The following is a 14,942-nucleotide window of genomic DNA, read 5'->3' as shown; positions in this document are numbered from 1 at the left end:
AAAAAGTACTGCTGGTTATTTGCTGGCTGGTGGCTGATGCTGATTTGGTATGAGAAAAAAACGGTGCTGACTGGCTGGCTGACAAACAAGTTGAACAGAGCGATTTTGAGGAGATAAGTCTTGATGGTGTAAATTATTGTCTGTTTTGAAAGTTTTTCTAAATTCTTGTACTATACTCTAATGTCAGTAAGGTCGGTGCATAGCCATCTGACGAAGTGTCATTCTTTAGCCATCTGATGAAAATGTCATTCTCTCTCGTGACCGCGATACATTTAAGTTGACTGAACAATAGTCCATTCATATCTTGCTGATTGCGCTGCTTTGTGTCACGAATTTGTTATTATGAATGTATTTTGCCATTTGTTCTCAACTTTTGCTTAGCATATACTCCTAGGCAAGACTCGTCAAAGTAGATAGTTGAGTTCATCACTCTTGCAGAATGCAGAGGCTAAAATAAAGAAATTCCCTGACTAAAAAATAAAATAAAGAAGTTCCTTTATTTTTTTAAAGGCTTCCATATATAATTCGCTGGAAATAAAGAAGTACCTGGAGTCGCAAGTAGGTAGGGAATCATCAACAAAAGAAAAATCAAGAGTCAATTCTTTTTATGCCACTGAAAATTATAATCATTTCTTATGTGTTATTAGTTCTACATGTCATAGACACAAAAAATTCCTACGTGCCATTCAGTGGCACACAAGGCGAAGGATTCTCCTACAAGGCAAACGAGTGTGCATAATAACATGAGGACTAGGCCAATCTCAGTGGGAGAGTCATGGGAGTATCATGAACATTAAATTTGCTGATGTGGCAGAAGAGAGAAGGAGTGTCATGAAATGTGAGATGAGTGACATCGCCATGACACTCTTCTTGCTCGGTTACCTAGTTTACAGTTTAGATAATCGTGTAATGACACTCTCCACTGAGACTGGCTTTAGCATTAGAGCTATTCACGAAGTCATACAGCTGGGCCACTACCTGCACAGGCAGGGGCAAAGGCAGCAGTGGGTCTAGGCGGGGGAGGGGGGGGGGGGGCTGGAGCAGCCCCCCTACCCAAAAACACCATGGAGCCCCCCTTAGCCCCCCACCCCCCTTTCATTTTGGAGAAGAAAAGATGAGGAAGAAGGAGAGGAAAGAAGAAATCAGCTCCCCTTTAAGATTTTCTGGATTCGCCACTGTGCACAGTTCGTCATCGCCTCCATCAATAACATATGAGCCACAGCACCATTCGACAGCATTATTACAGCCTCCACGCAGGGGCGCTGTGAGCGCTGAAGCTAGCATTAAGGCCTTAGTTCCCGCCATATAAACTCCGTAAATACAAAAAAAAACATCACATCGAATGTTTCGATACATGTGTGGAGTACTAAATGAAGTCTATTTACAAAACTTTTTCCATGGATGGGCTGTAAATCGCGAGACGAATCTAATGAGCCTACTTAATCTATTATTTGCAACAGTGATGCTACAGTAACCATCCGCTAATTATGAATTAATTAGCATCATTAGATTCGTCTCACGATTTACAACCCATCTGTGCAAAAAGTTTTGTAAATATACTTCATAGTACTTCAAATTAGTAAGATTCTTTCGCAAAAATTTTTTGCGTTTCAACTAAACAGGGCCTAAATTGCAAACAGTGTGTCTCCTGCCACGAAGCGAGGACAATCATCAACAGAACGATTATTGCATCGATCGAGGCAGCTAGATCCCAACGTCCAACGTGTGCACAGAACTAATGGTGGAGCTGAGCTCCTCTGACGCTACAATGGTGGAGCTGGAGCCGGCTGAAGCCAGCCACGGGCTCTAATTAGCCACACGATGCACGAGAGATCCGCCGGCACGGGACGGCGCGTGCATGCGCCCGCCGGCTTCGTACGCCGGAAGGACACGCGGCGGTGGCGCCCCGGCCGGCCGACGATGGCTCCATGCTGCGGCTGCCCCCACGCCGCGCGCGCCATCCCCTGTTCAAACCGTGTCCACGCGTACGCCGTCGTGCTAGCTCGCCATGCGTTGCCACCGTCCGGTATCCGACGGCCACGGGCTGGCTGGCCGGCCGCATCTGCAAGGACACGCACGGAATGATGCGCCGTACGCGGACGCCACTGCACACCGCCCGCGGCTCGAGGGCACCCTAGCCCTACATGCTGCGTGCTTGGCTCGCCAGGTCATCGCGTACGTCTGTGGTCGCCGCGCGCGCGCCATGGCTGCTGCCAAGAAGCAAAAGCTGGCGCCATCTCGCCAAGTCTCCGATCTATAGTCGGTGCTGGACAAAATAAGACATTGTTTAGTTCCTAAAAAAATTTTACACAATACTCGTCACATCGGATCTTCGGACACATATATGGAGCATTAAATGCAGTTGAAAAAAATAGAGTGAAATGCACCATATACCCATAGACTTGTCTGGGTGTGTCATTTAGGTCCATGGACTCTCAAATTGCATTTTTGGCACCTTAAACTTGTCAAACTGTACCATCTAGATCCATCAACTTTTAAAATGCTTATCTAGGTCCTTAAACTTGTTAGAGTGTGTCATTTGGGTCCATAAATTTTAAACTCATCACCATCAGTTGATTAATAATTAATTAATTGCATAACTCATGCCCGTATATGGGTGTAATTCAGACGGTCGAGACGACATATGAGTGGAATTCAGTTCAGGCATGATGCATGACGACAGATAACATGGATGCTAGCTAGCCACAATCAGCAATGCCACCAATCAATTCTACATGCATACGGCGAGTCAACAGGTTGATCAAGTTGGTTGATGAGCATCGAACGAACTCCTGTTAATAACTACATTCATCTCGTTGTCGTCGTCTTCGTCCGCCGCCGCTGCCGCTGCCGCCGCCGCCGCCGGAAGGACACCCAAGTAGGCGACAGAGAACAGGCGGACGTCGAGGCTGAGGTGCCACTGCGCGACGTCCGCGTGAATGGTCCGGATCTCCATCGACGGTCTGCTTCGTCTACTTCCTCACCGATGCCGCTGGATTTCTCACGGTAAGAATGCCGATCCTCTCTCTTCTATTCGCGATCTCGTTGTCTCTGTTGCTAGCACTAGATTATATGGGTTTGTCTCGTACCGTAGTGCTAGTGATAGATCATATATCTATTCTACATGTTGTTGCAGAGACTCGATTTGTATGAGTAATACAATTAATTAATTATTAATCAATTGACAGTGATAAGTTTAAAGGTCATGGACCCAAATGAGACACCCTAACAAATTTAAGGACCTGAATAAATATTTTAAAAGTTAGTGGACCTAGATGACACGGTTCGACAAGTTCGAGGTGACAAAAATGCAATTTGAGAGTCCATTGACCTAAATGACACACCGAGACAAATTCATGGGCATAGGGTGCATTTCACTCAAAAAAAATAACCAATTACACAGTCTAATTGATTAGCACAAGCTAAATTTTTTAAGTCTAATTAGTCCATAATTGAATATTATTTGTCAAGTAACAACGAAATGTGCTGCAGTATCAAAATCTAAATTTTTTCACCAACTAAACACACCCTAAGCATGATTGGTCTCTGCGTCGATCGCATCATTTGGGTGCACTCACCTACGTACGCACGCTGCGGCACTGGTGGATGGGTACTCTCCGACTCTCCGAGGGCGATGCAGAAGCTGCAGCGTGATCGAGCGGTCGCGGTAGCCACCCCCACCAGGCCGCCGCACCCGAGGCGGGCCGGGCGGCGCAGCCGCAGCGTGACGCGTTGGGAACCGGTGGGATCGTTGCATCGGGAGGGCGCGCGCGTCGCCCAAGCAAAGGAACAAAGCGTGACAGGTCACTGCGCGCCGGCCGGCAGGACCAGGACGACGCAGGGGAGGGAGCAGCCGCCGGACCGGGCCAGCTCGGGCATCCATGCCTGCGGCCCGACGCAGACACGCATGCATATGCACGGTACGACGCGCGCTGATGCGGCCGGGGCGCCGAGCTGGGGACCGGCCGGCGACGGGGCGACGGCGAGCCGAGCCAGTCCAATGATCGGGTCCGTCCATGCGTTGCATTGAGCGCTCTGATCCGTGTGCTCCGGACGCGCCGCGCGCCTGCGGGCTCTGGGCTCGCTCTATCTTCTGCGCGCGCAGGGGCCGGGCGCTACCTAGTTTGGTACTACAAAAGCTGTAGCCTGCGGCGTCCCAGTAGGTGCGTGTCGATGCGTGCGGCTGCCCCCGTACGCATGCTGGTCGCCAGGCCCGTCGAGCCGCCCGGCATCGAGAGGAGCAGGAGCAGGAGCGAGCGAGGTGGCACCTAGCGCACGTATGGCCTTAGCACTCTTTCGTTAGGAAGGCACTTCAGGTCTTCAGCGCTCCGTAGAGTTGCAGCATAACGGTGTTAGGCCCTCGAAAAACTAGGGTAAATAAGGGGCTGGTCTCCACAGGAAACAGACGAGTTCGAGCGCCAACAATCTCATCTTATTATTATAGATGTCCGTGTCACGGACTAATGAAGAGAGTTCCAAAAGATTCACTGAGCAACACGAGTAATTCCAATCGAAGGCACTCTTCTATCCCTGCAAGACGGCTCAGACCTCCTCTTCCAGCTGTGAAATGATGCTCACAAATACCTGAAAGCCTTGGGCCATGTCTGAAAACAAGCAGTACTCGTTCTTGGCGTGGTACGTCTTCAGTAAGCCTGCAGGAAAATAGTAGCAACATAAGATGGGCATATACATTTCAATTTGATGCAGGTGACACGAAAATATTCATCACTACTAGTAAACACAGTTTAATATAGGAGATTGATTGGTTCATTGGCCATAGGACCAACGAAAGTCTTAAAACATTGTTTGTTTGCTTAAGTACTCACCATATCCAGCTGTTTGAACATCAAATCCTTCGTCCTGCAGAAGTTTCAGAATGACTTTGCTTTAGCTCATGGAGATAAGGTCAAGAAGCTAAATCTGTACATCAAACTTTTCAGACCTGTAATTCCCTAATCAGAGGTAGACTCCCGGTGATGGAATATGGTTCCACATGGCCAACTATTTCCTCAGTTGCTTTGCATAATGCTTTAAAGCCTCGAGACTCCAGATTGCAGGCAACCCCATTCATCACATCTCCATCAAAACTGATTTCAAGCCTATAAAAACAAATCACTACTAATGTTAATTGTCCCTCCCACCTTGATGGTTACAGCTAAAGTCTAAAGAATAACAGAGTGAAAAATGTCAAATGTTTCACCTTCCTCGCAGATTTTCATCAGGAAGAACATATTTGGACACGGGACCACGGGTATCAAGAGTTGTCTCGAGCCTCTCATTTATGTCCTCTACATATTCCTTCAACTTCTCCACGACATGGGAAGTGCTGTATGATAACGGCAACTGTCATTTCAACAGATCATTTGCAGAGTAGAAGAATCAGCAGGAGCATATCTATATAAATGTGCTTACCTATAGAAAGGAGTCAACCTGTAATACACGAAAATAAATGCAAGGTCAGGAACGACTCCAAATTAGATGATTCAAGAATAAAATGAAACGGACAGCAAAAGTGGGAAATCTTTGAGTGTACAAGAAGCAATGGTTGCCAGAATCTTTCTACCCAACAAGACATTTCCATAGGCAGATTTAAGAGGGGCCAATCTTTTTCATCAAATAGGATTTTGAACTGATCACTTGTAGGCAAAGGCAATCACAACCTTTAAGCACTAAAAGAGTTCTCTATGGAATTGCATTAGGCTCTGTAGGGGATTGTCCCCCCGCAGGTCCCATGCCAGCATACAATGCCTACATCAAGCAAAACACCACAACTAAAGGATCTGAAGTTAAAAATTTGGCAAGAAACTTACCTTATATCTCCTGAAATTGTACATTCTCCGGGAATTTGATTAAGCCCTCCACCAGGATCTGCAAAGCATCAAGCAATACACAATTATGTACTCACATATTTATTAACATGAATAAATTACTAAAAATGTGTGAGCTGGACTTACAGCTCCATTTAGTTGGCTTCATTGTCGATGGAGTAGCAAACTTATAGACTTTCTCTTTCTCATGTGGAGGGAAGTCAGTATAAAACTTTTTCTGGATTTCTTTTAGTGCTTCCATGTTCATCTCCATCGAATTTATGGCCTGAATGGAAAGCAATAAATAAGGACAGCATACTTCAAAAGCAATAATTGTGCTGCCTCAAAAAAATATAATTAAAACATAAAGCTGATGGCGGTTGTTTTACAGCTGCCAAGAATAAACAAAAAGTCAAAAATATGCTGGAAATTCTCACAAATAAAAAGGCTCTTAGTTAGGAATGAAAGGGAGGGAAAGCATATAGCTACAATTGTTACGAAGCTGCAGCCTAATTTTACCTATACAATTACTAATAACTATTGTTGACGCTAAAGGCACCTCTATTTCAAGGCCATATTTCGGCAATGCTAGGTTAGAACAGTCTAGATTAATCAGATATACATATGATAGTCCTGTAAAAGATAAAATTACATTGCCAATAGCTCCAAAATTGTATAACAGGTAAAAATACATTTTTTTTTTCAAAATTAGCCAAGCAATTCCAACTGTCTAGACAATTCAGCAAGGGGCCATAGGGATATGACCGAACTAAAGCAATCTGACAAGTTTGAATCAAATACCTTATGTGCAAGACCACTGTGGAACAGCTTCCCTGTTGCTTTGAGGTGCCATGGAATCATTCCACCGGTGCCAATGCATGGTTGCTTATCAGCTGTGTCTATCCAGAACCTTTTTAACACCAACAATAGCCAATCAACACACAATCCCCAGTGTTGTTTCCAAATGTAGATCAAGACAAAGTGCTGTGGGCCTTAGAAAAATCAAATTCCTACACTTCGAAGTCCATGTACATATTCTTTACTTGTCATGGTGTAGTTAACATAAGGCTTCAGAAGTTGTGGAAAAGCAAGATACCTTTAAAATTGAAGGTTTTCATGCGGCTGGCAAAGCAGGGAAGATTGCAAACTGGGGTGGCTCTCAAAGAGAAAAATTGGAAAGGTGACCATAGATGTGGTCTGTGTGTGGTGGCAGAAGATGTTGAGCATATCTTCTTCAAATGCATCACATATTTGTCTGGCCTTGCCTAAATGAAGCTCTGGGGTGGCGAGGGGTTCCTGCTGATTTGCAAATTTCTTTTGATAACTGGGTTCATCTTGGGGGGCTGAATGTTGGTTTAAATTTTTTCCTCTCTGTGGTGGTGTTTTGGGTGCTTTGTGTAATTGTGTTGAGTATATTAGGCAACTCCGGATATGGTCAGTTTAGGATTGATTGTAATCCCGGGATAACCTTCCTTATCTGTAGGAGAGGCTACGTGCCCTCCAAGCCATGTACTCCTATATAATCAGCCCAAGGGGCTCAAGCAATATATTCACGCATTATACCCAATCTTACACTTTGGACAATCAGAAACAACAGGGCGATTGATGGAAGGTTTATTCTTGATCCGAGTCAAATCATGTTTAAGCTTCTTGGTTGTGTGCAGGAATGGAAGTGCCGGTTGAGTGCTGGTGACCAGGAGAAGCTGAACAAGATGGTGGCGTCTGTGAGGTCCTGGGTGGAGTTCAGGAAGGAGGTTTCAGCTCGCCATTTGGATGATCCTTTTCTCTAGCTCTGGTGTTAGGGTGTCTTTCTTTATCCTGTTCCTCGGGTGTTCTCTCGGAAGGAGTTTGGTGCGGTATTTCTCTGGTCTGTGCTCATAGTTAGCTGGTGTCCCCAGTCTGTTTTCGTCTGTGTTTGTACCAACTTTATATGCTTTCTTAAAAGCAGGGTTATCCTTTCTCGAAAAAAAAAGAAACAACACATCAGTTTTCGATGGGGTACTACTTACAAGGGCCCAGTCTTGAGCTTGTCAAGCAAGCCATCCTTCACGAGGCCATCAACACCAATGCCAGTGACAGATGAGTTCTCCTCATTGGCAATGAACACGGCAATGACAGAATGCTTCAAGGGTGGCTTGACCTCACCAAGCCGCCGCATTAGCTGAGCCACCAGCGCAACATGGCCAAGACAGTCAGTTGTCCCACGTCCCCGAAGCTTATCCTTGTCTTCACTATCAAAGGTTAGTGAGAAAGGATCAAAGTCCTGCAGAAATTTGGATCACCAATGTTCGTCAATTAAAATCAAGAATCAATTATGATGGCTGATTGGGCTCGGATGGTTATAAAACTACCGCTGTTACTGAAACACTTCACTATTATGTAACAAGAAACAAAATGACTTTTACAGAAGGAAAGCATGCCAGTATAAAGAACTAACTAAATAAGCACTTTTACAGCAAAATTCCTACAAGTTCACCTAGACATTGCAATGCTGGAAATTCGTGCAATTTTTACATCAGTAGACCCAATCACATAGCACCGGGCACATATTGCCACTGATTCATTACATTTTTTTGAAGCAGACCATCCATTCATTACTAAAAACGAAAGTAAACAGACTGACATTTACAGCTGAGAAACTATCAGATCAAGCAAGCACGACAATACAAGTACAACTGAGTAACTATCAGATCAAGAAAACACGCATCTTCTCAGAGGTCAGAGGTAAGACACACTAGAAAGTACCAGCCAATGGAGAAGATTTGCAAAATCAGATGAACATCACAAAATCGGTATACAGAACGAATATATATATATATATATATATATATATATATATATATATATATATATATATATATATATATATATATATATATATATATATATATATAACCAGGAAGAAGGGATTCATCCAAACTTACCCACTCGCTGGGGTTGGCCGGGACGACGTCCATGTGCATGCCGACGAAGGAGACGACGCGGCCGGGGACGGTGCCTGGGTACTCGACGATGACGTTGCTCCTGCCCTCGGCGTAGCTGACCTTCCGCACGACGAGTGGGCCGCCCCCGGTCTCGGTGGACACCGGCCGGAGCGCGTCGACGACGTGCTGCGCCACGAGGTCCTCCTGCGGCCTGTGGACCGGCGGGTCGTTCTGCAGGCGCGCGGACTCGCCGATGAGCTTGGAGAGGAGGGCGACGAAGCCGTCGCGGTCGAGGCCGCCCACGGCGTCCTTGAGCGGCGCCGGCGCCGGCGCCGGAGCTGCCATCTCGGGCGGGCGGGGACGCGGGTGATCGGGCGGCGGCGGCGTGGGGTAGTGGAGCTCTATTCTAGAGAAGGGAGAAAAGGTAAATTGTGCGTTGGGCCGTGGGCAACTAGGAGGGGAGGAGTCATGTCCCGTTTGCCATCGTTTGGCACGGAGATGCGTGCCACCTCCGGAGTCCCAAATAATCTCAGGCGTTTCCAATTGCTGTAATCTCGGGATAGATTTTTCTAATATAAGATGGCAAGAAAGGATCGCAATCTGATGGTCTTTTATATTTTTATCATCATTACGAATTGCACTCATCAAATTGTCATTCTTAAAATATCATCTACATTAGTACATCTATAGCAGTAGTGAGAAGTTTTACTTACATATTTGCCACTTTTGCGCATATGGCAGCCACGGTGTTATGCCACGCGAGCGACGAGTCAGCAGGCCCCTACGCCGTGCTCCCTCCATTGCTGCGCGCTGGGCCCAACTTGCCGCCGCTAACCCTATGCCGTTCGCCCCCCTCCTCCCCTCTGCCGCATTCTTCTTCTTCCTTCCCCACCCGATCCGAGCCGCCGCCGCCTCCAGCTACCCTCCCCGCATCCTGCACCACAGTGGCCATGTCGCACAGGGCGGAGTCTTCCAGCGGCAGTAGGTCGGTGAGGAGGTAGGAACGAGGCGGGAGCTCCATTGGTGTGCATGCTCTGGCGTATCCAATTGGTAAAGAATCTAGACTTCCGTTGATTGAGTGCCCCGACTGCAATCTGGCCCGTGTGATCGAGCTTCGTGCAAAGAAGGATACACCCAACAACGACTGAACCTTCTTCAAGTGTCCACGGAATGGGGTCAGTGTCTCCACTCCCTCTGTTACTTTGTTTGCCGATTTAGAGTTTGACAGATTGGAAGTGGTGGTGTTTGCAGGTTCCGAAGCTATGTGGCTTCTACCGATTTCAGAAGGAGTACATGGATGAGTTGATTGACAAGAAGATTGTCATTATCAAGTACGAACAGATCGACGAAGTGGAAGAAGGATGTCATGGCAGCATCCAGGATGAGGACCGCAATAGGCTGGAGAAGAAATTGGAGAATCTGACATGGAAAATGAACTGTGTCTTTGTTGTTTTTGGTGTTGTTGTATTAGCAATGGTTGTGAGATCACTTGTAATGGCTTGAGTTGAGCACTGTGTAGTGGCTTGAGTTGAGCAGTTATAGAAGCAGAAATGAACTAGATGTTTGAACCTTTTGCAATGAAATGAACTAGATGTGTGAACCATTTGCAATGAAAAATCATCCTGGCAACTTGAGTCCATAAAATACCTAATATTAGATGGCAAATTATGGGCACACATAGAGTTTTGTGCCATTACAGACCATTCTCTAGCAAATTGTTTTGGCTGTCATACCATTACACAGAACAAGTGAAACTTGGGCCATTACAGAGTGGTTTTCTGCCCATCATTACATAATAAGGCCATGCAAAAGATAGTTTTGGCTGTTCAAAAGAATGGTTTTGCAAAACCATAAAAGTGAGGCGGCTCAGTTCTTCTTTGATCCTCTTTTCTTCTGAGGTGTCTTCGTCACCTTAGTTGCCAACTGCTTCTTTCTAGGAGTCATCTTCCTAGGTGGTTGTACCTCAACCTCCAGGGGGGGCATCTCCAGGAAATAAGGCTATGTGCAAAACAAAGTTATGTTGAATGTCCATGCATTACAAAGTTAATCTTGACACAAGCAATTCAATGTCAGTTGGAGAAGGACAATACCTCCTAGCTCTTGGTGTTTCATTACTAGCATCTGGTTGGAGAAGGACAATGCTAGTTGGAGAAGGACAATACCTCCTAGCCCTTGAGGCTGCATTTAGTTGATGGATGATCCCAGGTAGTATACCAGGTGACATAGCTCTGGAAATCTTCCTCCTTTTAGCAAACAATGTCATTATCTTGTCTCTTATTGCATCTGCCATGCAATGCACAGGTAGATCTTTGTGCTCTTTGATCCATGAACTCTATGATTCTGTCAAATTGTTGTTGATATAGTCACACTTGATATCATTTGAAAATTTACTTCTAGCCCATAGAAATGGATGGTGTGCTATCAGCCAATTCTGCACATTTGGACTAGCTTGCAAAACTTTATCAAGGAAATACTTGAATTTGTGTGCTGAATAGGCTCTAGCTGCATGCCACATATTTTTACCATACACATCACCACTGTAATGTTTTTTCATGTTCTCCATCAAGTGTCTGAAGCATTCTCTCATTTTTGCCCGTGGAAACACTAATTTCACAGCTGACTCCAACCCTTTACATGCATTTGTGCAAATGACTAGCTTATTCATAGGACCAATGGCCTTCCTAAGTTGTTCCATAAACCAGACCTAGTTTTCCTTTGTCTCTGAGTCAAATAATCCAAATGCCACAGGAAACATCCAGTTGTGTCCATCCAGACCTAAGGCTGCAGGCATATGGCCATTCCACATCCCATTCAGTGCAGTGGAATCTACACTCAGGTAAGGCCTACAGCCATTCACAAAGCCATCTATACTAGCTTTGAATGCACAGAAAAATCTACTAAATCTAATTTTTCCATCATTAGGATCAGTGATTGTATCTATCTCTACAACACTCCCAGGAGATCTCAACTCTATCTCTGCTTTAAATCCATACAACCAATCGAATGAATCATCCCACTTACCAAAAAGCTTATCAGCTGCTCTCTGCCTGCCATTGTACATTGTCTGATATGGTATCTCAATTTTGTACTTGTACTTCAGCTCTTCTTGGAGTTGTTTTGCCCCCATTTGTGGGTCCTTCTTGAGAAGTGGGATTGCTCTCTCTGCCACCCAACCTATATTGGCCATCTTGCTTACAACCCTTTGGGTAGATGCACAAATATGCTCACCCTCATTGATTTGTATCTGCCATTTTGAAAACACAAATAAGTCAAAAATGAGCTCAGTAAAATAGCAACAGGGTACACATAAAAATATTAAATTGTACTTCCAAAAAAATATACCCTGACGCTGCCATCATGTTGTGTTCTAACTCTAATGATCCATGGGCAGCCAACAGAAGAACAATTAGCCCTAAATTTGTCTTTGTCTGAATGCTCAATGTCATACTCAAATTCATGCACTATAGCCTGCTGCCTAATAGCTAGCCTAAACTCCTTCATGCTGGGATACAATGTGCGCCAACACTCATATTTGGATTATCCCTATCACATTCATGCATTAGTTCTTCATCAATAGTGTCATCAACATTAACAGCTGCTTCAGCCATGTCAGCCTGCTATTGACACCGTTTTTTGACACGTGTCAAAGAATGTGATTTTTGTGAAGAGAAGGTGGCCGATTTGGAAGAAACCAAAAGATGCGCAGTGTTGGAATCGGCCGATGGAGTCTGTCCGATGGACTAGAGAAATATTCTGCGAAGATGCTGATCCACTAGCTCTGGTGCTCGGCCGATGGAGAGTTGCCGATGAAGTCAAGGAAAGAGAAGAGGATCTGGACTCTACGAGAATCTTGATGATTCGGTTGTAATATTTTAAGTAGTTTATCTTTTAGATAGTCTTTTCTTTAGGGTCAAGTAATATTTGCCGTGATCGGTTAGTACTTGATAGTGCTAGGCTATATATATCAGTTGTAAGGGACCGAAAAAACTTGATACACATCCAATACAACAAACTTTACAATTTCTTTGCACTTTTTCGGCGACTTCGCCTTTTCTCTTCTTTTTTCGACGAGTTTTTTCAAGTTGATCAAGGACGCCTCACATTCGAGCGACTTGATTTGCTGGTGAGTTTTTGTTTTACCGAGTATATTTGAGCTTTAGCTACCGGGTGCATCGCTGTGGCTTCGTTCAAATCTATTCAAAAGTTATCGAGTTTATCTAGGCTTTGACTTCCGGGCACATCGCTGTCCAATTATCGATATCAGTTAGATTTATAGGTTTTCCTATTCTTTTTGGCCATTATCACATCTAAAAACATACTAGATCGGCTTTAGGTTTTGGAGTAACACTTTTATTATCTCAAGAGCCGATTTAGATCTATTTTAGCTTCACATCATCTGAGTTACACATTCGTAGCTTAGATCTTGTCATACATACACGATCGGCTATTCCTGCCGATACACTTGTTTACTACGCGCTTGCATTTAATATCTTTTTGTCGTCTATAGTATCGGCAAAGCTTGCCGATACGCCCATCTGAGAGATATTCGGAATCCCAGCCGATACGCTCTCGAAGTTGACTTTATTTTCTCTCTTGTCAATTTCAGGTCAAATTGACTGGCACATTTGGTTGACTTTCCGTGACTTGGCGAACACTTGCCCTCAGATTCTAGTGTGTTGATTTTTGCGTCAACACATCTTTTGGCACGCTCGGTGGGACCGAAAGTTTCAACATGGTGGAAATCACAGATAAATCTGCGGTCAGTGAAGAGAACCAGATTCCTGTTCCTGAAGATAAGCTCAAAGAAGAACAAAAGAAGGAATATGATGAGCTGGTGGAGAAATTCAAACGTGAATGTCTCAAGTCGTACAATGTCAATAGATCTGGTGAGGTGATCAAGAAGTTTAATCTTCCATCTTTCCAGCCATTGACAGAGGCTCAACGTGAAAGAAAGATGATAGACGCAGTTGGCCAGGCTGTGGCACAAGCCTTCATCAAGAGTGCAACAGTCATGGGCAACACGGTGCACAATGTAGTGGTCAAGACTTTTGCTGAAGGCACGTTACCAGGGTGCATGGGTCCTTGCTATATACAATCAGATCAGATGCAATATACTTCCTTGAAGGTGTCTATGGCAGCAGCCCTGTCAGCTCAAAATAGCTAGGCAGGAACAAGCAACAGTCAAACTCCGCCCCAGATGACTACTGCAGCATCGGCGGGTACAGCAGATCCTATCTACTCAACCACGTCGCCGATTGCTACAACTGTGCAATGTGGATCCGCGTCCGTATTTCCTAAAGGATGGGATCCTGCTACTGGGTATGGTATGCATCCGGATTTCTTTTCTACGCCACCCAAGATGAAATTTAATGCATCGGCTTCTCAGCCGATAGCCTCTCAGCCTGATCTATCGGCCGTTCAGCCGATGGATGCACAACAGGATGCATCGGCAACACAGCTGAATGCACAAGGCGCATGGAGTCCACAACAGATGGCACAAGCTAATGCAGCGACGCCATCGCCGATGACCCCGCAGCAGCGTCTTGCTATCCTGCTCCAACCCCAGTCTCCTTCAGAAGTGTTATTGTTGCAATCTCCGCATCAGAGGGGAGTCAACTGGGTATTCCATAATCAAGCAACTGGACAGATACGATATGTCAATGTGCCATACATGGATATTACTGGTCAACAATCGGCTAACCCATCAGCTACACGGCCAACAATGACTCAGCAGACGCCTAATCAGATAGCTCAGCAAGCACAACAGATGCAATCGGCTGGACAGCCGATAAATCATGCAGCTCAGCAACTTGCGATGATGTCCAATGCAGCGAGCACGGTTTCCCCTCAGCAAATGCCAATAGTTGAGCCGCAAGTTGATTGGCGCACAAAGATAGCTAAAGTGATGAGGGAGCAGTTTGGTTTGAGGCCAAAACAATAATCTGTTATGTACAAGACTCCCTATCCTCCGGCTTATGATCAGATTCCTCTCCCACACAAGTACAAGATGCCTGACTTCACAAAGTTCTCAGGGCAGGGAGAAGTTTCTACGATGGAACATTTTAATAGGTTCCTTCTATAATTGGGAGAAGCAGGCAACCATGATGCACTCAAAGTCCGTTTGTTCTCCTTGTCTTTATCTGGATCGGCCTTTGCTTGGTTCACCACTTTGCCGGCAAACTCCATATTATATTGGGCCGATCTAGAGAGA

At 45.2% G+C, this 14,942-nt stretch overlaps 2 protein-coding genes across 2 annotated transcripts; both read right to left on the bottom strand.

Annotated features, from left to right (window-relative positions):
- Nucleotides 1-4,410: 4,410 nt before the first annotated feature.
- LOC120656863 (acetylornithine deacetylase-like) lies at nt 4,411-9,203 on the bottom strand. The gene is made up of 10 exons (XM_039935058.1): nt 8,732-9,203; nt 7,817-8,070; nt 6,609-6,717; nt 5,955-6,093; nt 5,811-5,868; nt 5,413-5,430; nt 5,201-5,326; nt 4,943-5,099; nt 4,827-4,860; nt 4,411-4,652 (listed from the first exon to the last, which is right to left on the bottom strand). Exons 1-10 carry the CDS (start codon nt 9,074-9,076, stop codon nt 4,543-4,545), a joined length of 1,350 nt encoding a protein of 449 aa, XP_039790992.1. The 5' UTR covers nt 9,077-9,203; the 3' UTR covers nt 4,411-4,542.
- A 2,232-nt stretch (nt 9,204-11,435) lies between these two features.
- Nucleotides 11,436-12,339, bottom strand: LOC120653706. The gene is made up of 3 exons (XM_039931389.1): nt 12,243-12,339; nt 12,074-12,159; nt 11,436-11,975 (listed from the first exon to the last, which is right to left on the bottom strand). The coding sequence occupies exons 1-3, from the start codon at nt 12,337-12,339 to the stop codon at nt 11,436-11,438; spliced, it is 723 nt and encodes a 240-aa protein (XP_039787323.1).
- Between the last annotated feature and the right edge of the window lie 2,603 nt (nt 12,340-14,942).

Source organism: Panicum virgatum, chromosome 1N (genome assembly GCF_016808335.1).
Source record: "Panicum virgatum strain AP13 chromosome 1N, P.virgatum_v5, whole genome shotgun sequence".
NCBI lineage: Eukaryota > Viridiplantae > Streptophyta > Magnoliopsida > Poales > Poaceae > Panicum > Panicum virgatum.
This window is presented reverse-complemented; position numbering and strand designations above follow the sequence as displayed.

Coding starts and splice junctions, on each gene's coding strand:
- LOC120656863 (XM_039935058.1), bottom strand. CDS start 9,076: ATGGCAGCTCCGGCGCCGGCGCCGGCGCCGCTCAAGGACGCCGTGGGC. Junction 5,869..5,954: donor GAAGCCAACTAAATGGAGCT/GTAAGTCCAGCT, acceptor GATGCTTTGCAG/ATCCTGGTGGAGGGCTTAAT. Junction 4,653..4,826: donor TGTTCAAACAGCTGGATATG/GTGAGTACTTAA, acceptor ATTTTCCTGCAG/GCTTACTGAAGACGTACCAC.
- LOC120653706 (XM_039931389.1), bottom strand. CDS start 12,339: ATGGCTGAAGCAGCTGTTAATGTTGATGACACTATTGATGAAGAACTA. Junction 12,160..12,242: donor TATGAGTGTTGGCGCACATT/GTATCCCAGCAT, acceptor TTGAGCATTCAG/ACAAAGACAAATTTAGGGCT. Junction 11,976..12,073: donor AACATGATGGCAGCGTCAGG/GTATATTTTTTT, acceptor TCAAAATGGCAG/ATACAAATCAATGAGGGTGA.